At 57.9% G+C, this 22,301-nt stretch overlaps 1 protein-coding gene and 1 long non-coding RNA gene across 3 annotated transcripts; one reads left to right on the top strand and one right to left on the bottom strand.

Moving 5' to 3' along the window:
* Positions 1–245: 245 nt before the first annotated feature.
* Positions 246–9,458, bottom strand: XIRP1 (xin actin binding repeat containing 1). 2 transcript variants are annotated; one of them, XM_019418755.2, is made up of 3 exons: positions 9,324–9,458; positions 3,084–6,408; positions 2,556–2,668 (listed from the first exon to the last, which is right to left on the bottom strand). In XM_019418755.2, the coding sequence occupies exons 2-3, from the start codon at positions 6,405–6,407 to the stop codon at positions 2,660–2,662; spliced, it is 3,333 nt and encodes a 1,110-aa protein (XP_019274300.2). In that variant the 5' UTR covers position 6,408; positions 9,324–9,458; the 3' UTR covers positions 2,556–2,659. The 2 variants fall into 2 exon arrangements, with proteins under 2 accessions (XP_053759939.1, XP_019274300.2); XM_053903964.1 differs by having other exon boundaries at positions 246–6,408; positions 9,324–9,457.
* LOC109248774 (uncharacterized) lies at positions 6,641–11,514 on the top strand. Its single transcript, XR_002072250.2, has 3 exons — positions 6,641–7,058; positions 8,926–9,052; positions 10,010–11,514. It is a non-coding gene; the product is annotated as an uncharacterized LOC109248774 (long non-coding RNA).
* The last annotated feature ends 10,787 nt before the right edge of the window (positions 11,515–22,301 follow it).

Here is a 22,301-nt window from a genome sequence, read left to right as displayed (position 1 = left end):
GAGAAAGACCAGAGGTAGAGGGGAAGCAGTGTATGTATGGGCTGGGGAAGGGGGGAGGGGAGCAAGTGTGCGGGGCCTCTGTTTCCCAGCCAAGATGGTGGAAGAAGGGGTGGCTTTTCAGAGCCTTCCAACCCTGCTGTTGCCAGGAAAATGGGGCATGCGGAGGTCGTGGCTGCTTTCCCCCCACGGCGGGAACCCAGACTCTGGGCCAGACGCGCAAACCCGTCAGATGGACGCACGCAGGCGACAGAATAAAACTTGCGTTTATTCTGACTGTATCGTTTCCGTCTGGGGTACAGAGTGAAGGGTGGTGGGGGCAGAGAGGCAGTACATTTGGTTTTACGGACACGGCTGATTGCTGAGCCTCTTGTGTGTGATCTTTGGGCTGCCGGGATGAGACGCTGAATGAGGGAGATAGTGACGAGAGGGCTGCAACAGGGCCCTTCTGGAGCCCTCAGGCCAGTCCTGAACAGCAACCGGTCCTGTTGCCCAGCTGGCCCTGTCTTCTCCAAGAATCAAGGAGCAGAGGGCTGAGAACATTTTGGCTCATAATAAAAGAAAGAACGGCCGAGGGGGGAGGATCACTCAGGGGCTCTGCGTCAGGCCTGCAGACTCATGCGGACGGGCGGGCCTGTGGGAGAAGCAGGTGCGTCTGTCCATGTTCCGTCCTCCAGAAGCAGCGACCGGCCCCCGTGCCACTCCCATGTCCGTGCCGCTTGGCGGGCCTCTTCCCAACCTTTCTTCCCTTTGCAAGAATTGGGCCTACTGATGGAGCGGAGGAAACGGAAACCTCCCACAGGTCTCCGAAGATGCCCTTTCTTCTCGGTCCTGCCTCAGGTGTGCAAGGAGGTCGGCACCCGCCTCGGTCCTGGGGCCCCGGAGGGAAGCCCCCCAGTGCGGGTCGGAGGCTATGGTAGAGGCTCAGGGGCTCACTGGGCTTCGGGCTGGGAGTGGCCGCAGGGAGCACGCACCCTGCCAGCCTCTGCCAGGCCCCCGCTGAGCCTGGCTGGGCTGTGCAGAAACTGCCTGAGCAAGGGGGAAGCGTGGAGCTCGAGGTGGGGTCCTGGGGCCCTGGGCAGCTCTGCCTCCTCCGTGACCCTGGTGGAGGGCTGGAGGGCCGGGTTCCTGCACTGGTCCACCCCTTCGTACTGCTGGGTAGCCGTTCTTGTGGCTCCATAGCACTGGGGGCCGCCCGGTCCAGTCTGCAGCTCCAGAATTCTTCTCTGCCCAGCGGGCAGGGAGCTTCCTAAGGAGGCAGGGGCGGGCTCCGGCTGCCCAGAGCACGGGGTGACCTCCTTCTTTCCAGCCTTGTCTTGGAAACCCTTCTGGTGGAGCTGGGCCTGGCCCACATCCTGTGCCAGGTGAGTGGCCCTGGGGCTGGGAGCCTCTGGAAGCTTCCTTGTGGCTGACTCAGTGGAGATGAAGGTCGGGGAGCAAGATGAATCTCGGCTGGAAGGGAAAACCCCAGGGAGGCCCGAGTCTTCTCTCAATGTCTCTGGCCTCCTGGTGGAAGGAACCATTGGGGCTGATTGACCCCCGGCCTCTGCGTGATTTCTGACCTTGGCCTGACTCTGGACCTCAGAGTCCAGAGCATCTGGGTTTGGGCATGCATCCTGGGTTTGGTTCTTGACTGCAGTCTGCCCTCTGACCTCCCGGCCTGAGCAGTTAGGTCCGGCTTTCCTCCTGTCCATGTTACCGATCTCGCGGGCACCGTGGTCCTCCAGGGGTCCTTGCGACCGGCCCTTGGTGTTTGTCTCAGGCTGGAGGCCAGACATGGAGCTCAAGGCCTTGTGTATAGCCTCCTCAATGTCCAGCAGCCTGGCCAGGGTCTGTTCCCTCAGCCGGGCCACCTCTGTGCCGACCTTTGTCAGTTCCCCAAAGGCCTGCACCACTGAGGCCTCAGGCTTTTGGGGGGCAGCACGAGCCTGAGGAGCCACTCCCAGCTGGGGCACGGTTTCAAAGAGCCTCCTCAGCGCCCGCACGTCCACACTGCTCGCCGCCTCCTTCTCCAGGGCTTGCACCTGGCTCAGGAGACCCTGGAGCTCTTGCTGGCTTCCCTGCAGAAGCCCCGCGTTCTCAGAGGCCCCTTGCTGGGAATCTGCCTCGGGCCTCTCTCCTGCGGGGCTGGGACCCTGCAGCGGGGAGGTGGGGTGACCGTGGAGAGCTGAGAGCTTGCGGGGCTCAGCGCTCTGGGCGTTGCTGCCTGCAGCCTGGCTCTTGGTGGATCTGGAAGCCGTGGCGCCGGGGCCATGTTGGGGGCTGGGCCGGCTCTGTTCTCTGGAGCCTCCAGCCGGACGCGTGCATCCCTGGCTGGCGGCGGTGGGGACGTGGGCTGGCCCGCCGATGGCTGCGTCTCTCTCACCTGGCTTGTAGTCTCCTTGCCTGGCTTCTCTGGAGGAGCTGGGAGACAGAGCTGAGGGCTTGGGCAGCCACTGGGGAGGGGGGATCTGGCTTAGGTGTGCGGGTTTGGGAGGCAGCTGAGGTTTCTTCCTCGGGGGCGTTTTGGGCTCCGGGTTTGGGGTCTTTGTCTGTGCGTCCCCATGGCTTCTCTGGCTGGCAGGGCTGCTGTGGGAGTGGAGAAGGGGGGCCCGCAGGGCCTCGGAGTCCTGCTGGATACAGTCCTCATCGCGGCGGGCTTGGGCTGCGAAGTCGGGTCCTGTCACAGCAGCTGAGAGAAGAGGAGGAGGAGGAACAGAGGCATTATGGGAGTGCAGGCTGGCACCTGCAGGCCGAGGCCCAGAGGCCAGAGTGTGGTGGGCTGAAGAGGCAACCTTTGCAGCTTGGAGGCCTCCTGGGCCGACTCTTGCCGTTGCCTTCTCTGGAGATCCCCAGGCCGTCTGTGTGCAGCCCCCAGGCTCCTCCCACCCAGGCCCCCGACTCTGCCTTGGCCCTTCCTGGAGTGGGCTTGGAGCCTGGGCCGAGGGGGCAGCGTCCCTGCCCCTCTGTGGGAGCTCTCTTTCGGAAGGCTGGACACCCCTTGATGGGTCAAATGTCCTCACGGGGTGAGCAGTGTAGACGCCATCCTGAATAGTCACCCACCCCCCCGGCAGCCCTCCGGGCAGTGCTTCCTGTTCCCCACTGACCTTTCTGGGGGCTGCTGGGATCCTGGGGTCACCTCCAGCCTTAGGCCCAGCGTTGCTCTGGGCAGCCACGGTGGCCGCAGCCGATGCCTGCCGCTGACCATCCTGACAGGGTGCGGAGGTGGCTCCAGGGGTGGAGGCTTGCTTGTGCTTGCTCAGAACGTGCTGGTGCAGGCTTTGGGCCTCGGCGGTGGCCAGCTGCAGATTTTGCATGGCGGCCCGGAGGTCTGGGGCCCCAGGCCCCAGAGGCCTAGCTGTGGTTGCTTCCGACTCTCCCACAGCTGCTATCCCTTTGTGTCCACTGTGGCTGTCTTCCCGCTTCCCTTCCCCAGCCAGAGGGACTGCCTTCCCCGGGCCTCTCAGATGCCCCATCGCCATGCTGGGGTCCAGAGGGGGCACATGGATGATGTTCTCAGCTGGGGGCAGCTTCTGGGTCCCCTCGCTGGGGGGCACGGAACCTGGATCAGCTGGTGGTTCCCACCGCAGACTGTGCAGGCCGCTTAGGTCTCCTTTGTCGATGCAGCTGGCCAGCAGCTGCACGCTGCCCCTCTCAGGGGCCCTGCCGGTCAGCCGGGGCTGCAGGGAGTAGGCGGTCAGCGAGACCAGCCCCTGCTCAGTCTCCTGCATCACCAGCCCGGTCCTCGAGACTGAGGCCCCCAGGCCACAAGCCAGCAGCTGCTGGAACTCGGGATCCACGTCTTTGACATCCCCGCTGCCGCCCGGAGCTGGCAGCCTCAGTGGCTTCAGATGCAGCCGGCCCGCCAGGTCCTCCTGAACGAGCAGCCCCTGCTGGTCCACATCTGGCCGGCGCAGCACCTGGCGAACAATCCTGGGAAGCTCGCCAGACACCAGCTCCTCCTTCCGTACGTGGGGTGCCCCCTGCCCTGGGCCTGGGAGCACGTACCTGGCCAGGCAGAGCTCCCCTGGCCCCCGGGCCTCCATGAGGATGCCTCCATGGTGCAGGATGCCAGGCACAGTGTGCAAAGCCTTCAGGGTGCCCTCAGCCGCAGTCTCCTGCCTCTCCAGCGCCTTGTTGCCTGAGGGGCCCGTGGGCTGCTCCTCCCGGAGGTTGCCCCCTCGGACGCTCTCGGCCGCCAGGGAGCCCATGGGACAGTTCTCAAAGAGCCAGGTGAACTTGTGCACAGAGCCCACAGGGATGGGCTCGGGGAGTACTCTGGGCCCCTGGTCTTCCCCCTTGCCTGCCTCCAGGGCCTGGAAGACCTCCTTCTGCCGAGACACTTGCCCCGAAGGGATCTCCACGCGGCTGCAGTAGCGCACAGGCCCTCTTCCACAGGGACGGCCCGAGGCCTGCAGAGGCTCCGTTTCAAAGACATGCCTGTCTGTCTGTCCGGCCCCAGCCTGCATCTGGCTGACCTGCAGGTGCCGCTCCCTGGAGCCTTCTGGCCTGTCCAGGGGTTGGGGTGCAAACATCCAGGTGCAGGACCGAGCCTCGGCCTCCGTTGTGGGGTCTGTGACCTCTGACCCCTGCTTCTCTGCCAACTCACTCATCGGGCAGGTCTCAAACAACCACCGGATGGTCCGCACATCACCTTTTGGGAGTGCCTCAGGCTGGGGACCTGCCTGACCCTTTCCTTCTTCTTCCTGGCGTTCTTCCCGTTCCCGCTGGTGGATGACCTCCAGGGGCTGGGTCTCAAAGAGCCACCGGGCCGTGCCTACATCTCCGGCCACCACTTCCTGCCGGGTGATACCCCGCACCACGTCCACGGTACTGGGGCTTCTGCCTAGCTGGTCCAGGGGCTGTGTCTCAAACATCCACCTGTAGCCCTGCACGTCGCCTCCAACTATCTGCTCTCTGCTGACAGAGGTCAGGGCATGGAGGTGGCCTTTGCCATCCTGCATGGCATACACCGGGGACCCTATGTCCTGGGACTGCCCAGCAGAATCCATTCCTTCGGCTCTGCTCACATTCCCATGGGCCGAAGGCTCACCTTGCCCAATGCTGTCCAGGGGAAGGGTCTCAAAAAGGTTCTTGAAGGCCTTCACGTCCCCCTTCACCCCATCCCTCTGGGGAGCACTCTGAGAGAGGGACAGAGCCGAGGAGCCATCACCGCATAGATGCTCAGACGTGAGCCCCTCCTGCTCCCGGGGACCCACTCGCTGCAGGTGACCCACTTGGACCTTGTCTCTGGGAGTGTCCAGGGGCTTCATCTCAAATAGCCACAGGGTAGAGCGGACATCGCCAGGGACTACTTCCTCTTTGGGTGGGGGCCGTGCCCCAGACTCCTCGTCCCCCTTGAGAGTGTCTAATGCTCGGGTCTCAAACAAATGCTTCTGTTGCTGGACGTCTGGACCAGGAGGCATAAGGTCTGGGGATGGCTGGAAGTCTTTCTCGTCCACCAAGATCTCCCGAATGGCGTCCAGGGGTTGTGTCTCAAAGATCCAGCGGGTTGCGCTGACGTCAGGCCGGGCCCCCTCCTCCAGGGAGATCCCCCGGATTACCCGCACCTGGCTGGGGTCCCTGTTGATGGCGTCCAGAGGCTGCGTTTCGAAGAGCCAGCGGGCAGACCTCACCGCGTTGCTTTGGATCTCCTCCCGGCACGCAGCCTTGACCTCGTGGATGGCACCCTCTGCGTCCTGGATGGCACACAGCGGCTCTGTCTGGAACAGCTTCACTGTCTTTTTCACATCGCCCTTCAGCTCCTGGATCTCTGAGCGCAGCTCCAGGGGGCTCTGCTCCTGGATGGAGGGGCGGGAGCCCAGGCGGTCCAGCGGCCGCGTCTCAAAGAGCATCCTGGTACCCTGGACATCCCCGCTGGCTTCGGGCTCCCTCACCGGGGCCTCCGGCGCCTCGGCCTGGCCGGTCAGCTCATCCAGCGGCTTTGTCTCAAACAGCCGGCGGGCCGCACGAACGTCCCCTCCGGATGGCGGGGGTCCTGCAGGCTCCTGGTCTGTGCTGTTGGCAAAGGAGCCTTCCTCAAATTTGCGGGAGGTACCCTGGACGTCCCCGCCCGACACGGGCTCCCTGGCAGGCGGCCTCTCACGGTCCCCAATGGCGTCCAGCCGCCAGTTCTCGAAGATCCAGCGCATACACTGGACATCACCCTCGGTGGGCACCTCAGAGTCCAGGACCTCGGCCAGGTCCTCAGCCACAGCCTCGGCCAGATTCTTGCGGAGCTCAGGGTGGATGTGCCTGTACAGGCGGCGGAGCTCGCTGGCTTGCCTCTGCTGGTGGAACTTGGAGAAGGACTCCTTGGGGGGCGGTGGCGGCAGATCCTCCGGGCCCGGGGGTGCGGGGAGGGGCAGGTCTTCTGCAGCTGCCATCGGAGTGGCCGGCGTGGGGGCTGCCTGCGTCTGGGCTTTGACCATCCTTCGGAGGAGAAGGGGCAGAGATGAGGAAAGGGCCGGGGGCTGGGAGAAGTCACAGTGGGCGGGGCCAAGGGGCAGAGCAGTCCTGCGTTGACCTGTGTTTAGGGACCCCCCCCCCTCCTCTCCAGACCTCACCGGGGTATCGCCCCACCCCCTGCACGGCTGGCGTGTGACAAGGCTTGAACTTCGGGCAAAGCTTCTGCTTTCCCAGAATTACCCGGGTTGCTAGGAAGCAGGCGGGGCCCTAGTGGCCGTGAAACTCTGTCCTGTAGCCCTGTAAGGGATGCAAACTGGACACGCCCCCTCCTCGCCTTCCTTTACCCTAGTCCGTTTTTCCCCGCGTGAGCGGCCAGGTGAATCCGTCATGACCTACAGGGTCCCAGTCCGGGAGAGGCAGGCAGGTCCCTAAACTGGGGACTCCTTCCCAGGGAGAAGAAATTCCCTTTCGCAACACCAGAGGGCGCAGTCGCCACTCTCACGGGAGCCCTGCCCAGCCTTTAACCTCTTGGCTCTCCATTCACTCTCGGCCCTTCCAGGCCCCACCTGGGGCCTGGGGCCTGTGCTACAGCAGAAGCGGCCGGGGGGGCTCCGTGAGGCGCAGGTGTTCACCAGATACCTCACGGTTCCGCAGGGCCAGATCCTGAATCCCAGGTAAGGGCTTTCTGTGCCATACCCCGAGACTCAGAAGGTCTGAGCTTAGGGGGACCTCAATCTCGAGGGTCTTCTAGCCCAGCCACTCACAATTAAAGACGAGGAAAGTGAGGCATAGAGACAGTCAGAGCTTTGCTAATGAGTTCGGTGCTCCTAGACCCTTTTGGGGGCCTAGCTCCCAAGAAATAGGAGGGGAGGGGGCGCGAAGCTGTCTTCCTGGCTGTGGTCCCTCTGTTCCCCCGCAGGCACCCTTAGGAGAGCATGGGGGTGACACCCACAGGGAGGGAGGGCAGCAGACTGAGGGCTTACTGCAGAGACAGCCTGCCCTTGCTCACACAGACTCTTGCCCAGCTGCACACAGCGGGCCCCAAACTCCTGTACTTCTTTTTCTCCCCCTTTCACATCAGTCAGCTTCCCCCAAGGCACTGCTTCCCCCTAGCGCCCCCCCCCCCCACCTCCCCACGGCCTCCCACCCCTCCAGCCCTTCTCTGGTCTCTGTCCTCTGTGTGTCTTATCTGTCTTGTGACAGGTGGACTGACAGTCCTCAGAGGCCAGTAGGGAAAGAATGAGAAGCACGTCCCCCCTCCCGCTGCCCCTGACCCACTGCTCAGCTCCACACTCGTGCTAAATATAGCGGAGGTCCTGGCCTCGGCATGGCCCTGGGCTCTGGCGGGAGGCTCAGGCTCGCCACTGGGCCCCTGGGGTCCGTCACCCACCTCATCTTCTCTGCCCGGGGCTCCCTGATCCTGCCCCCTCCTCCTGAGCGGATATCAGGCCCCTGGCCTGCAGGACGACCAGGGCTGGGGCCTGGGGGTGGGGGGAGGGGCAAGGACACAGGCAGCGGGTGGGGGGCAGGACATCCTCTTCGTGGCTGCCTCAGAAGACGTGGTGGCCTGAGACCCGCCTGTCACCCTCCTCCTGAGGTAGCCATCCGGCATGCCCACCAGACATCAGAGCCCCGAGGAGGGAAACGTCGAACAAAACCTGTAGCCGGAGTCTCAGGGCACGCTCCGGGTGGTTCCTTTTGTTTCTGAGTTCTGATGGGAAAAAAGGCCACCCATGCCTCCCTGTCCTGTCACTACCAGTGCGGCCTGAGCAGATGGCACGTATAGGTCACCAATTCCGCCCCACTGCCGACCCCAGGAATCTGCAGAATCTCCGCTATGGTTCAAATTGTTAGAATCATCAGTCCAGGGATGTCAGAACTAAGGACACTCAGAGGTCAAGGAACCTAACCCCCTCATTGTTTAGGTGGAGAAACTGAGGCCCGAAGACAGGAAGGAGCTGTTCCAAGGGGCTCCATAGGGCAAGATCTGAAGCAGGTTTTCTGACCCCTGGCCCTCTCACCCCTGCCCCTGCCTGGACTGAAACTCCTGGGGCTTAAGTTTCTAAGGGGCAGGGACAGGCGTGGGGTGTGGATGGAATCAGAACCGGACTATCAGACTTAGGGTCAGACCTGAACCCTAGAGCCTGGCCTCCTAGGGCTGGGCCAGCCTCTCAGGGTGACCCCACCTTTTCTCCCAGGTCTGCTTGTCCTTGACTCAGCCGCCTCCACAGGCCTCAACATCTGGGAAGGCTCAGATTTGGTCTCCCCACCTTGTGTCCCCAGATCTGTCCCAAGGGCTTTCCTACTGGGCAAGACCATGGCCTGGGGCAAAGTCGGCCTCCCACCCCAGGCTTTAGGCCATGATATGTGGGGAGCTGGGCTCAAGCCAGCCCTGGGAAGATATTCTGGTGCCAGATATGCCAAGACTTTCGCCCACAACAGCTGGGCATGGGGTTTGTCCTCACTAGGCGGAATTGGGCCGACTTCCTACCCTCCAGCCCCCATGTCCTCTCATCTCTCTTGGGTCCCTCCTTCCTCCAGACTTTGGGCCTGCCTGGGGCTCCCCTGAGAGGAAACCCTGAAGCCTGAGGAGCTCCATACCTGTGTTTTAAAAATCGCAACTCCAGGCCACCTCCTCCTGAAAGCCTTTCTGGATTATGCCAGACTGGTAAGAACCTGTCTCTTCTGTGGGACTCAGGCCTGTGGCAGCCACTCTGAGATGGGCCATGGGGCTCATGCTAATTCTCCTTTAATTTCCTCATGGAATCTTTTGGAATCTTTATATCAGGACCCCCTATCTCCCCCCCCCCCCCAATTCACCTACGACCTCCTTCCTCTGCCCAGAGCTACCCCTGATATACACTACCCTGAGAGCCATCCCAGAGGGGATCCCAGCCCAGAGAGCCAGCCTGCCATGGAGAGACAGGGAAAAGACTCACCTGAAGATCCCACTTGGCTGAGGGGGTGCTTGGGGGTCTGTCTTTCCCGTCCGGCTTCTTGTTCACGGCCTGTCCTGTTCTGCTGGCCTCGTTTGATGCCGTCTCACTGCCCTGGCTCGGGTCTCTGTCCTCTGCCAGCCCTAGCCGCTGCCTTTATCTTGCTGGCGATGGGGTGGGCCAGGTGGGGGCGGGGGCGGGGTGGGGGAGAGGCTAAGTTCAGAGTATGAAGTGGCTTAGTTATTTTTAGGGCTTGTGGAAGTTCCCCTTCCATCCCAGGGAATCAGTTACATGTCCTTTCTGCTGGGAGGGGAAGAAGAGTAGGGACAGCTTCATTCATTCAAATTGCATCTGAGGACTGGGGTCAGTGACTCAGCTCTGGGGTGGGGTGCAGGTGTCCCAGACTATTTTGAGGGAATGAATAAAGAGGGGCATCTGACACCTGGATGGCCCCTAATCCCATGTGCTGCCCCCCCCCCCACCCCTTCTCCACACTGGCCTCTGACCATTGCTGATGTGTGTGTGTCCACTGTGCAGGGGACTGGAGGCCTCCTGCGGGCAGGCCTGTGCCCTCTCCTCCTCTGCTCCTGGCCTGGACACTTCTAGGGGTCAGCCCAGCTCTCCTTCTCCCCCATTCCCTCGGTGCCAAGGATCTCCTCTCTCTTCTCCTTCCTCTTCCTGCCCCACAGCACCCGTCTACACAGTCCCGAGTGCAGCTGGATTGGGGGAAAGACATCTGAATTTCCAGGCTTCGACTTTTCCCTGGGTCCCTGAATTATCAAAGAATTCCGCGGGATGGTTCTGTGGTTTTCATAGCAGATTATCTGGGTCCTTGTTTACTTTTGGGCTCTTCCCTCTGACTCAGGGCCCAGACTTTCTGGGAACGGAGGGGAAAGGGAGGGGTTGCACGCGGCGAGCTGACTGTGGGGTTATTTCTGACCCTGGAGTCATCAGCTTCCCAGTCACAGACAGACTGGAGCGGGGTGAGGGGGTGGGGGTGGGGGGTGGCGTGTCATGCCTCCCTCTTCTTGGCCTCCCAGAACCCAAGGTGCTTAGCAGGCTCCGGAGACCCTGACATTTAGACCAGGAAGGTGAGGGGTGTCAGGGGGACCATCCAGAGCACACATGAAGGGAGCCTTTTGCCCAGGCTCTGGGTCTAAGGCCGTGCAGGTGCATTCTGTTACCTGGCAGAAAAGGTCTTCCTTCTGACATCCTGGATGCCCCCTGGTGCCAGGGAGCGATCCAGGCACTGCTCACTTTTTCCACTGAGTCAGCGTGAGTCATGCTGCACTAACCTGGGGGCAGAGAGAGGGGCATCTGGGGACCCCTTCTCTTACATCCACTCCCTCTTTTGGCTTCCCCTGTCCTTTTCTACCCCTCTGCCTGCTCCCCAGGCTTTTCCTGAGCCTCTGGTTTGTTCTTATCAAATACACCGTGCTTTTCAATGTAGTCACCACTAGCCATGGGGGATTCTTATGTTTAAATGGAGTGAAATGAAGTAAAATTAAAAATGCAGTTACTCCAACACGCGAGCCAGATTTTGAGTGCTCCGTAGAAACATACTGGACACGTCCTTGTGGAAAGTTCTTTTGCACTGCTACTGACACTGAAAATCTCATAACAGGGCGTGTTTCCCTCTTTGCCTTGGCTGTTAGGAAGCTCCGAGCTACATCCATAGTCTAGCAAGGAGACTTTGTGCGCTGCGTCCTGTGTAATGAGGGTCTGTCTCTGAGAGGTTCCCAGAATAAAGGACTTTCAGTTTTATTTTATTTACTTTTTTAAAAAATGTTTATTTTTGAGAGAGAGAGAGAGAGTGTGTGCACACAAGGGGGGAAGGGCAGAGAGAGGGGGGACAGAGGATCTGAAGCAGGCTCTGTGCTGACAGCAGACAGCCCGATGCAGGGCTCAACCTCACGAACCACAAGATCATGACCTGAGTTGAAGGCAGACGCTTAACTGACTGAGCCACCCAGGCACCCCAAGAACTTTCAGTTTTAAAGCTGGGAGGCTCCAAGAACACCATCACAAGCTGGTCACCCTATGTGTAATGATCCCACTGAGCCACATCATCAGGTGTCGATTACAAGGCCATCAAGGCACGATTTATCAGAGCATCTTTGGTGGCCACACTGCGCGGCTTCCTCCAACCATCCTGGGAATGAGGCTGGAAATAAATAAATACACGGAGGTTGAATGTCTGTGCTGATTAACTGATCTTCGTCACAAGGGGGAGGGGCCCTCGCGGGGAGGGTGGAGAGGGCAGGCTCTTGTTTTCAGGGGCCAGTCCCTCCTTCCGGGGCCCCCGCTGCTCCTCCGTCAGCCCCTCCCTCCAAGCGGGATTGGTCGGAAGTTCATGGTCTCCCTGCAGAGCTGGCACGCGGTGGCAGGGCTCAGATGAGTGGCTGGTGGCCGACTTGGGGCAAGTTTCAGGAGGGGCGGCGTCCAGGAATGATTACAAGGCAGACTGCCTGAGTTCGAATCCTGCCCGTGACACCCACCAGCTGTGTGACCTTGGCGAGTTACTTGCTCCTTCTGTTCCTCAGTGTCGTCATTTACAAGGTGGGGATAATCATCGTGCAGGCCTCCAAGCGTTGCTGTGAAGAATATACACATTTCTCTCTCTCACGCACACACACGCACACACACACACACACACACAGTGCATTTAGAGCAGTGCCTGGCACACTAGAAACTCAATAAATGAGTAAGCTCATTGAGCTTTCCCCTGGCTCCCTGTCACCCCAGCTTCTCCGGATCCCAGATCCCAGTGTGTCCTCCCTGTCTGAAGACGAATGCCTTTCCAGGCACCGGCTGGCGGCCGTGGCCTCCCTCTAGCTGGGAAGCACGCAGTGGTGCAAGGGACGGCTCCAAGCAGCCCAGGCTGGCTGTTCCAGACCTTCAGGAGACAGGTCCGCTCAGCCTCTTGATAAAACCGTCAGAACCCAGAATGGGGGTTTTCTGCTCTGGGGTCAGCCCCAAGGGAGGGCCGACTTGAGGGGCGAGTCGCCACCCTCCTGCCCTAGGAATGCGGCTACCGCGTGAGAGGCAGCAGAGCGTGGTCTGGGGAGCGTGGGATCTGGTGTCACACAGCTGGGATCAAATCGCCTGCTTGTCGCTTCCTATTTATATGACCTCCGAACGGTCCCTCGGTTCTCTGCACCCTAGCGTCTTAGTTCGGGATCTTCGTTCCGGACCATTCCCAGGATGCAGCAGCTCGTTGGCCGCGGAACCTGTCGTGGGACCCACAGTGCGGTGGGAAATGGACCCGGTGAGGGCAGAGGTACCAGCTTGGTGTTGAGGGGCCCAGGGAGGGAGAAGCAAACTCCAAGTGGGAGTACCCAGGTGGCTTCACGGAGGAGGCGGCCTATGAACCGACTCCCCCAAATAAGGAGGCACTTGACGGGAAGAGATGGGGGGTGTTAGAAGCTGAATTATGTCCCCCTCAGATTCATTACTGAAGCCTTAACCCCCAGACCTCAGAATGTGACCGTATTTGGAGACAGGACCTTTAAAGAAGTAACTGAGGTAAAATGAGGCCAAACGGGCAGGGTCCTGATCCAGTAGGACTAGTGTCCTCTGTAAGAAGAGAAAGAGACACCAGAAATGCATGAGCACAGAGGAAAGGCCCGGTGAGGGCACAGTGAGAAAATGGCCATCTGCAAGCAAGCCATGGAGAGAGGCCTCAGGAGAAACCAAACTGGCCATTGCCTGGATCTTGGATGCCCAGCCTCCAGAACTGTGACAAAATTAATTTCTGTTCTGTAAGCCACTCAGTCTGTGGTATTTTGTTCTGGCGGCCTGAGCTGACTAAGTTAGTGGGGAATAGCACGGTGTACTTGGCCGTGAGGAGAAGGGTCCTCAGGGGCGGTCAACAGCTGTCCGGCTTGGGGCAGCGGGTAGGCGATGGGAGTCAGGGGGAGGCCAGGGTGAATGGGGGACAGGGCAGGGGAGGGGACAGGCTGACTTTGGACAAGATATGGCCTACGTGTAGTCAGGGAGCTGGGAAAATCTGAGCCCAGGGTGGAGAGAGGGGTGTTGTTAATGGAGGCCCCGAAATCATGGGGTCAAGTATAACCCATTTGGGCACCTTCTAACTCTGCTGAGTACAGATTAATTTGAGCAGGTCTTATAGGATATAGTTGGCAGAATTCCTTAACGTTTATTTATTTTTGAGAGACAGAGAGAGGCAGCATGAGAGGGGGGAGGGACAGAGAGACAGAGACACAGAATCCGAAGCAGGCTCCAGGCTCTGAGCTGTCAGCACAGAGCCGGACGCGGGGCTCGAACTCATGAGCTGTGAGATCGTGACCTGAGCCGAAGTCGGATGCTTCACCGACTGAGCCACCCAGGCGTCCCTTAGTTCGCAGAATTCTAACGATGGAATGGTGAGCCTGGGTGGCTCAGTCGGTGAAGCATCCGACTTCGGCTCAGGTCATGATCTCACACTTTGTGGGTTCGAGCCCTGCATGGGGCTCTCCGCTGTCAGCGTGGAGCCCACTTCAGATCCTCTCTTCCCCTCTTTCTTTGCCCCTACCCCTCTCCCCACTCATGCATGCTCTCTCTGGGTGTCAAAAATAAACATTAAATAATAAATATGGCCCCCCAAGATTCCTGTCCCCGGGTGATTCATTACACACTACTCTAACCACTGCTGTGAAGGATTTTGCATGTGTGATTAAAGTCCCAAGTCAGTTGATCTTAAGATCATGATAAAGAGAGCATCTGGGTGGGCCTGACCTAATCAGGGAAGGCTCTTCTTCGCAGAAAGTTTTCTTCAGCTGGCTGCAGGCAAGGGGACATTTGACACACCTTCCCCGACTTGCAAATGGAGGGACCATCTGAGAAGGAATGTGGTGCCTTAAAGAACTGAGAGAGCCTCCTGGCCGACAGCAAGGAGATGGGGACCTCAGTCCAGTAATTATGGGAGCCGAATTCTGTCACCATCTTGAATGAACTTGGAAGAGGAGTTTTCTTCAGTGTCCAGGCGAGGCTCAGCCTCGTTCCAGCCTTGCGATTCCCCGAGCAGAGAGCTCAACTCTGCCGTGCCGGACTTCTGTTTTGGCTACAGAACTGTAAGCTAATAAAGGGTGTCACTTATCCTACAAAGTTTGCGATATTTGGCCTCACAGGAATAGAAAAGTAATCGAGGGCAAACTGGAGCACTTGAGGGAGGGCAGGAGGCCACGCCTGCCTACCTGGAACAGGCACCGGGTCTGCCCAGAGGCTGGCTTAAGCATTCTCCACCGTGTGGCTGGCTGGGGGGGGGGGGGGGGGTCCTAGGAAGTTGTGCTCAGTACAGCCCAGGTCAGCAGGGAGCCTCAGAGCATCTCAGCCTCCAGAAATCCCGGCTAGGGGAAGTCACAGCAGGAAGAGCCCAGTCTTTCATCACCCCCCAAATCACACGTGGGGACCTGGAGGCTTGCGGGAGAGCCGGGGCTCCGCGGAGCAGTGAAGGAGTGGGTTCAGAAAGCCCACCTCTGGAACCCCAGCTCCACACTTGCCAGCTCTGCAGCCTTGGACAGGTCGTATCAGCTCTCTGAGCCTCAGTTTTCCTGTCTGTACAGTGGGGATGGGCTGGTGAGGGAAGGGCTTCCGGGCAGAGGGAAGAGAGCGGGCACAGACACAGGTGTGGATGGGCGTGATATGTGCCGTGTGAGTTGAGGGCAGGGTGGATGGCGGAACGGAGCGTGGTCTTGGGGGGTGGGCGTGGGCCAAGGGGTGAGTGTCAGCCAAGGAGGTTGGGCCCCATTGCGAAGGGTCTATTTCAAGGGACAGTTTGGATCACAGGAGGCGGGTGATGAGAGCTGGTCCCAGCAGCCCAAGTTCCAAGTGACGGAGATTTTGGCGGTGGCAGAGAAGAGGGGACAAAGGGGCTGCGTCAGCGTGGTGCTCAGGAAGTAAAACAGACGAAATGTGAAAGAACTTAAAGGTGCCTGAGTGAGCTAAAAAGTGTGCCGTCTAGGCAAAGCGACAACCGTTCGGTGTACTTGGCCGTGAGGAGAAGGGTCCTCAGGGGCGGTCAACAGCTGTCCCGCCTGGGGGCAGCGGGGAGGCGATGGGAGTCAGGGGGGAGGCCAGGGTGAAAGGGAGACAGGGGGGACCGGCTGACTTCGGACACGATGAGGGCAGAGCCGGTCTTCAGGGGCCAGGTAGTGGGATCCGGACCTCTGGGCTGGTGACAGGAGACCTGGCAGCCATTTGTGTGCAGAGGGGATGCAGGAGTGCTCCCCCAGGGCTCTGCGAGGAGCAGCAGGCTCGGGGACAGACCTGGGAGACGCTGCAGAGTGAGGCAGCAGCCAGGGAGGCAGGACAGAAACCAGGAGAGGAGTTGGTCTTGGAAGATGCTGAGGGAGAAACGCATTTCAAGGAAGGAAGAGAGCAACGGTGTTCGGTGCTCCCAGGAGTAAGGAAAGGAGCCGGAAGGGGCTGCCGGATTCACCAAGGATGCCCTTGAGGACGTTGGCCAGTAGCCGCCGCGAGCCAAGCCACGTGAAAGCACCCGGGACAAATGCTTCTGGCCCATAAGTCCTCTGGTCCTCCCAATTCTCGCTGGTCAAGTAGGAGCCAATATAGGAGTCAGGGTTGTCGTTAAAAACCCAATCGGGGTCAGGAAAACACCTCTGGCAAGAGAGGCGCAGAGTTCCAAAGGCAGGTGGACAACCGGAGCTTTGGAAATGGCCGGCAATGCCTCCAGTGCCCAGAAGGTGGCAGCACCTCACCAAGTGACACATCGTCTCTCTCGGAAGACTGCATTTTATCATCTCATTGATTTAATCTGCGAGAATGCTTTGCCCTGCTGCTAGGTGCTTGCTGAGCTCTTGGCCAAGCACTGGAGATTTTCTCTCTCTCTCCCCTCATGGAGGCTACATGAGGCAGATAAAACACACAAGTGATTTATCATCATAGCTATCAATTCACCCTCTGACTTCAAAGCCTTATCTCAACCCTCAAAAAACTTCAAAGCTTTATCTTCTGCAAGTTACAGGGCAACCTTTCTAGAGTGTGACATATATCCCTTCCTCCTTGAACAAAAGGTACCAAAAGTCCCTTGCTTGTGCGTGGGACACATTGAACACATTTTCCAAAGACGCTACTCTAATATCTCCCAGCCCCACCACGTCTCCCTTATCAGACTTTGACTCTTCTCCGACTGCTAGAAAGGAGTTATATGCCATCCTCTTGCATCCAGGCTAGCGGAAGGACACTCTATGACTTTTCTTTCCTTTTGCCAAAATGTTTATTCATTTTTGAGAGAGAGAGAGAGAGGACAAGTGCGAGCGGAGGGAAGGGGCGGGGTGGGGGATATAGGGTAAACAGGACAGGAGTGATCTGTGCTGTGGTGACAGTTCCTGTCCAGCCAGGCAAATGGACCACACCAAAGCTCTAGAATCCACTGGCTAAAAACTTGAAGCAGGACGAGGTTATCTGGCTCCAGGCACCGGACCTTTTGACCTCATCTCCAAGTATAGAATGTGTAGGGCTAACCTCCCTTTCCTCAGAGTTATTGCGACTCTCCGGTGACAGAGTGGCTGTTGAGAACATGCAGGAAGCTGGGGCAGGTCCGGGGCGGTCCCGGGGTGACCTCGCTCCAGCCCAGGCCACCACTTCCCACCGTTCGTTCCCACACTAGCCTCTCGACTCTCCCTCGAGTGCCTGCTTCTGGTGCCCTCACCCCCAGTCACAGAGCGGCAAGGGAGGGGTCTGTCCCCGTGCTCAGACCGCCGCAAGGCTTCCCTCTGCGCCTGGGATGAGACGGAGGCCGGCCAGGCCTCCCAAGGCTCTGAGTGAAGCAGCCCCACGGGTGTCCCCAACCCCGCCCCACAGCGCTCTCTCCCTCCCTCCCTTGCCTGCCCTCAGGACGCACAAAGCTCTCTCCCACTCAGGCTGGGAGGGCCTGCCGGTTCTGCCTGCTGAGCTGCCCGGCACACCTCAGCCTCCTCCACTCCCTCGCCTCCCCTAACGTTTGCCTCAGGAGCAAGATAAACGGACCCTGGCCTCACCCTTCCTCGCCTCCTGTCCCTGTTCTGTCCTGCACCACGAGGGGACTGTGGCTGTGTGAGGACACCCCAGACTGCAGGCCCACATGGCCTCCATAAACTCCCCTCTCCACGGCCACTCCCCAGGCCTCGCCATGCGGGCCCCGGCAGAAAAGTCTGCTCTCAGGCGGATGGACCTAGAAAAGAGGCTGGGGTGATTGAGAATAGCGGGGTCCCGGGTACCTTGAGATGGAGAAAGACCTCTTCGAATGGCTGACCCAAGGGGGCTGCCAGGAGCCCAGTGGGAACCCCAAAGAGAGAATATTTGTGGGGTAAACTTCTAGGTCCAGTGGCTAAATGGGAATTATCCAGAGCAAGCTGACAAGTACATCCACGTGTCAGTAACTGCAGGAGGTGTCGAGTTTCGGGGAGTCCCCAAAGAACCTTCAAAACACCCCGTGATAGAAAGAGCCGGCCTTGAACATCTGCCAAGCTCAGGAATCAATGCTTTAGGAAAGTACCAGAACAGCAATCTCTCTCCTGCCCTTTTCCCTTGAACGTGGACCCTGGAGGGGTCAGAACACCAAAGGCAAACTGGGCAGATGTGGGGGGCGGCAGGGAGGCGAGCAAGGCGGCACTATGGAAGACTGTCCCGACTCGGCTTAGAAACTCAGGTGGGGAAGTCAGGGAGGGATCGGTGGTGAGTTATTTCTCTTTCTTCTCCGGACTCAGTGCTCTTTACCCTTTACCCAACCACTGTCACTCCAGGCTCACGGTGCGGGAAGGAGACGGAGGGAGAAGAAAAGCGTTGGGGGTGCCCCCCGGGAGCGTCGGATGCCCAAATGCTGGCCCTTCCTCTTGCGGACTGCCCTGTGGGTGCACTGGAGACACCACCCATGGGTGGGTCATTCCCTCAACAGGGCGACGTGACCTCAAGACAAGTGCTTACCCCTTCTTTGCATCTGCACGCACGTCCTCCTGAGTGGGCTTGCACGCAGCCCAGGGACCGGGTTCTCCCGGCCGCCCTCTTGAAGGCCCCCTATCGGACCCAGGGTAGGAGGAGGGACAAGTCTTGCTTCAAGAAACCCTCTTTCCAGTTTAACTTCCAGTCCCAAGCCTCTGCCTGGTGGCACGTGTCGGGCTAAAGGTGAAAAGCCAATTTGGTCGCCAACTTTCTGTAAGTCTCGGACTTCATTTCAGACTGGGGGTGGGGGAGGGACGGGGCTCTTGGCTGCGTTTTTCTTACCTATGGAGCTTTGACTAAAATCTCTGAGCTAGGAAATGCCCTTTGAAAAAGTCTTGTTACGTGAACGGTTTTGCATCTGGAGGCATTCAAAATGCACCTCCATGGCATCAAGATGATTTAAAAAACTTTTTTTTTTGACATTTATTTATTTTTGAGAGACAGAGAGACAGAGTACATGTGGGGGAGGGGCAGAGAGAGAGAGGGAGACACGGAATCCGAAGCAGGCTCCAGGCTCCGAGCTGTCAGCACAGAGCCTGATGCGGGGCTCGAACTCATGAACCACGAGACCATGACCTGAGCCGAAGTCAGACGGTGAACCTTCTGAGCCATCCAGGTGCCCCCATGTCTTCTCTCCTCTTAATCTGCTTGTTGTTAGTTAATGCACAGGCCCCAGCACTGACCCTCTGCCAGCAGAAAATTGTTTTTGTCCCGACACATTCTACTCTTGACAGCAAACGTAGGGATGGGCGTCTAAGATTTTCTGTCCGGTGCTGGGTTGTATCTTCTGCTCTGCCGAAGTTCCTGCACAGCAGAGTTCACTCCTTCTCTCCCGCTCATGCGTGGTAACTGGCTTAGAAGAGACGAAGGAAAAGAGAGCATATGAGAGATTATTCTGGTAAATTTAGTACTTATTTATAGAAACCATGGTACCTCCAGTTTAGCCGCAGCCAAGGAAGGGCAGTCGGGCTGCCCGGGAGCAGCTGCGTAAAAGGAATGCGCTCTTGGTTCCAAAGCGATCATGGCCAGGAGAGTGGATGCATTAAGTTTGTTTTTGTTCAGTCTGGTCTAATTGCACTTGTGTGGAATGTAGAATGTCACCAGGTGGCTGATTACAAAGTGACTGGACCAAAAAAAAAAAAAAAAAGCAATAGCTTCTATATTAGTCAGGCATGACAAAATGCCATGGGCTGGATGGATGGCTTAGAGAACAGGACTTTTTTTTTTTTTTTTTTTTTCCATCACAGTTCTGGAGGCTGAGACGTCCAAAATCAAGATACCTGCAGATTTGGTTCTTTGGTGAGGACCTCTTACTAGCTTGCTGGGTCCCCACATGGCAGTTGGGGGGGGGGGGGGTGGTGTGTAAGGAGAGTCCTAATCTCTCTTCCTCTTCTTAAAAGGACACTAATCCTGTCAACGGGGGCCCCACTCTCATGACCTCATCCAACCCTAATTACTCTCCAAACGCCATCGGGCTGGGAGGGTGGGGCTTTCGCCTAGGAATTTGGGGCGGGGACCCAGATATTCAGTCCCTGAAGTTTCTCTGTAAACAAAGAGCAGCCAGTTAAGAAGTTCGTGAGAAATACAGCACAAAAGGTTTGTGTTACAATGTGCAACTATTGTGTTTCTTTGAGCCGTTCTTTGTTAGATCTTTGCCCGCTGACCTCGAGCCTACCTCCCCATTCCCCTCCTGCCGGAAACTTAACCCGCCCTCCCTGGGAATTGCCTGTTGAGTTCTGAGAGAGGGATCAGATGTGGAGGGGGGAATGTATCTCACAGACAATTATGCACCACCAACGACACGCCTTTCTGGGCCACTAAATTCTAGCCCTGTTCATTGTGTTGGAGCGACCTTGAAACCCTTCCTAACAGGTGAGTTACTGATACATAACTGCTGCCCTGGCTGGTAGTGATTTTAATCCACTTCCTCCCCGCCTTTCGTTCCTTTTGTAATTCATGTCGGACTTCCTTCACTCCTGGTAAATTTGTGCCGTTTGGAGTTTTCCTTTGAATCAGTCATACCGTCTGCTTGGGTTCCGTCACGAATAAAATAACATCCTTCAACACGTGTTCATTTGTGACAGCTGCATGAGTCATGAGACCTTACCGTGTCCTGAAAATTATCTTTTTATAAAAATGCTCATTTATTTTTGAGAGAGCGCGCGGACGAGTGGGGGGCGGGGAGGGGACAGAGGATCTAAAGCGGGCTCGGACAAAGCCCGACGTGGGGCCCGAACTCACAAACTGTGAGACCATGACCCGAACTGAAGTTGGACGCTCAACCGACTGAGCCACCCGGGCGCCCTCCCCCGCAAAATTATCTTTGAACACAAGGAAGCCTTCGGGAGAAGTGGCAAGATTCCACTTCCAAAGAAGGTCTGGCCGAATCTCTCAGCTCCTTGTCTTCTCCATCTCTGGTTATAGCCACTCATCCTTCCAGTTGCTCAGACTCCAAAACCTTGAGATCATTCTTGACCCTTTCTTTGCTCACACGCCCTCATCCAACCTTGTGGTGGGCTGAATAATGGTCCACCTCCTAATCTCTGGAACCTGTGAATGTGTTACCTTATGTGGCAAGGGGGACATTGTAGATGTGAGCATATTAAGGATTCTGAGATGGGGAGATTATCCTGGATTATTTATTTATTTAAAAGCTTATTTACTTTTGAGAGAGAGAGAGAGTGAGTGTATGCAAGCGGGGGAGAAGAAGAGAGAGAGGGAGACAGAGGATCCTGAGCGGGCTCTGGGCTCACAGCAGAGAGTCCGATGCAGGACTTGAACTCATGAACCGCGAGACCATTACCTGAACCCAAGTCAGACGCTTAACCGACTGAGCCACCCAGGCGTCCCTATCCTGGATTACTTCAATGGGCCCAATCTAATCACAAGAAAGGGAAGAGGCTGCAAGTCAGAAAAAGGAGATGTGGGCACAGAAGCAGAAGCTGGACGGATGGGCTCTGAAGGCAGGAGGGGTGGGGCCGTAAGCCAAAGAATACACAGTGACCTTGAGAAGCAGACAAGGCAAGGGAATGGATTCTTCCCTCCGGAGCCTGTGGAAGGAACAAGCCCCAACGGTACCTTGATTCTAGCCCCAAAGACTCTCTTCAGACTTCTGAGCTTCAGAACTGGAGAAGAGTAAATTTGTGTTGTTCTAAGCCAGCAATAGGAAACTATTCTAGAGCCTTTTCTGCCCTCTGGATGCAGGAGATGAGAGCCCAAGGTCTGCCAAGGAGACCTTCTGGCTTTCACCCTTGGCACGCTTTAGAGGCTCCCGCCAGGATCAATTTCCATCGCATTATAGTTGCTAGAGTTACTACTCCGGACCTCTAAAGGCCTAATACTCCACACCCATCAGGAGATCCCCTCCCTCCATCCACCATCCAGCAGCTCAGCCCCCGGGACCGTTCAGACAATTGCACTGCCACAGCTCCTCAGGGGCCATCTGTACCTACAACCAGCAAGGTAAGCAGCACCAAAGTCCCATTTCACGTTTGCTTTCTCAGGCTGCTCCCAGCATGATCTGTTACAAGTCAGGTTCCCCAGGGGCTCAGACTCTGAGATGCAGATGTGCATACAGGAAGCCTTCTGGAGAGCGCCCACGAGCCCAAGAGGTGTGGGGAAAGGATGGGAAGAGATAGACTCCTTGGGAGGGGCGGCGGGGGGGAGACCATCAAATTGCAATGCAGCCAGCACAAGGCTCACGGCTGTCAATCCTGCAGAGGTTTGAAGCTGGGGTAGCCCTTCCGTGTTGTCTGCGCGGGGGCCCAGCTTTTCACGTTCTTTCATCGGTGGTGTTGCATGTACGTTGACTCCAGGAAGGGGGTGCAGCCTTGGGCAAGGTAGTTTTTCCCAGCCCCAGGCAATCCTTGGAAAGAGAGAGTCCCCTGAGGGCTTTCAGCTCAGCTCAGGTCAACCTTCTCAGCAGCTGGGTGAATGAGTTTTGGCAGGGGTGAAGGGGGCAGGTCCGGATGCCGTCTATCCCAGTGACCTTTTATTGTTATTATTTTAAGTGTATTTATTTATTTTGAGAGAGAGAGAGAG

Source organism: Panthera pardus, unplaced genomic scaffold (genome assembly GCF_024362965.1).
Source record: "Panthera pardus isolate Hobbes unplaced genomic scaffold, ASM2436296v1 HiC_scaffold_16, whole genome shotgun sequence".
NCBI classification, from domain to species: Eukaryota; Metazoa; Chordata; class Mammalia; order Carnivora; family Felidae; genus Panthera; species Panthera pardus.
Note: the sequence above shows the minus strand (reverse complement) of the source record. Positions and strands in the feature narration are given on the sequence as shown.

Coding starts and splice junctions, on each gene's coding strand:
- XIRP1 (XM_053903964.1), bottom strand. CDS start 6,407: ATGGTCAAAGCCCAGACGCAGGCAGCCCCCACGCCGGCCACTCCGATG.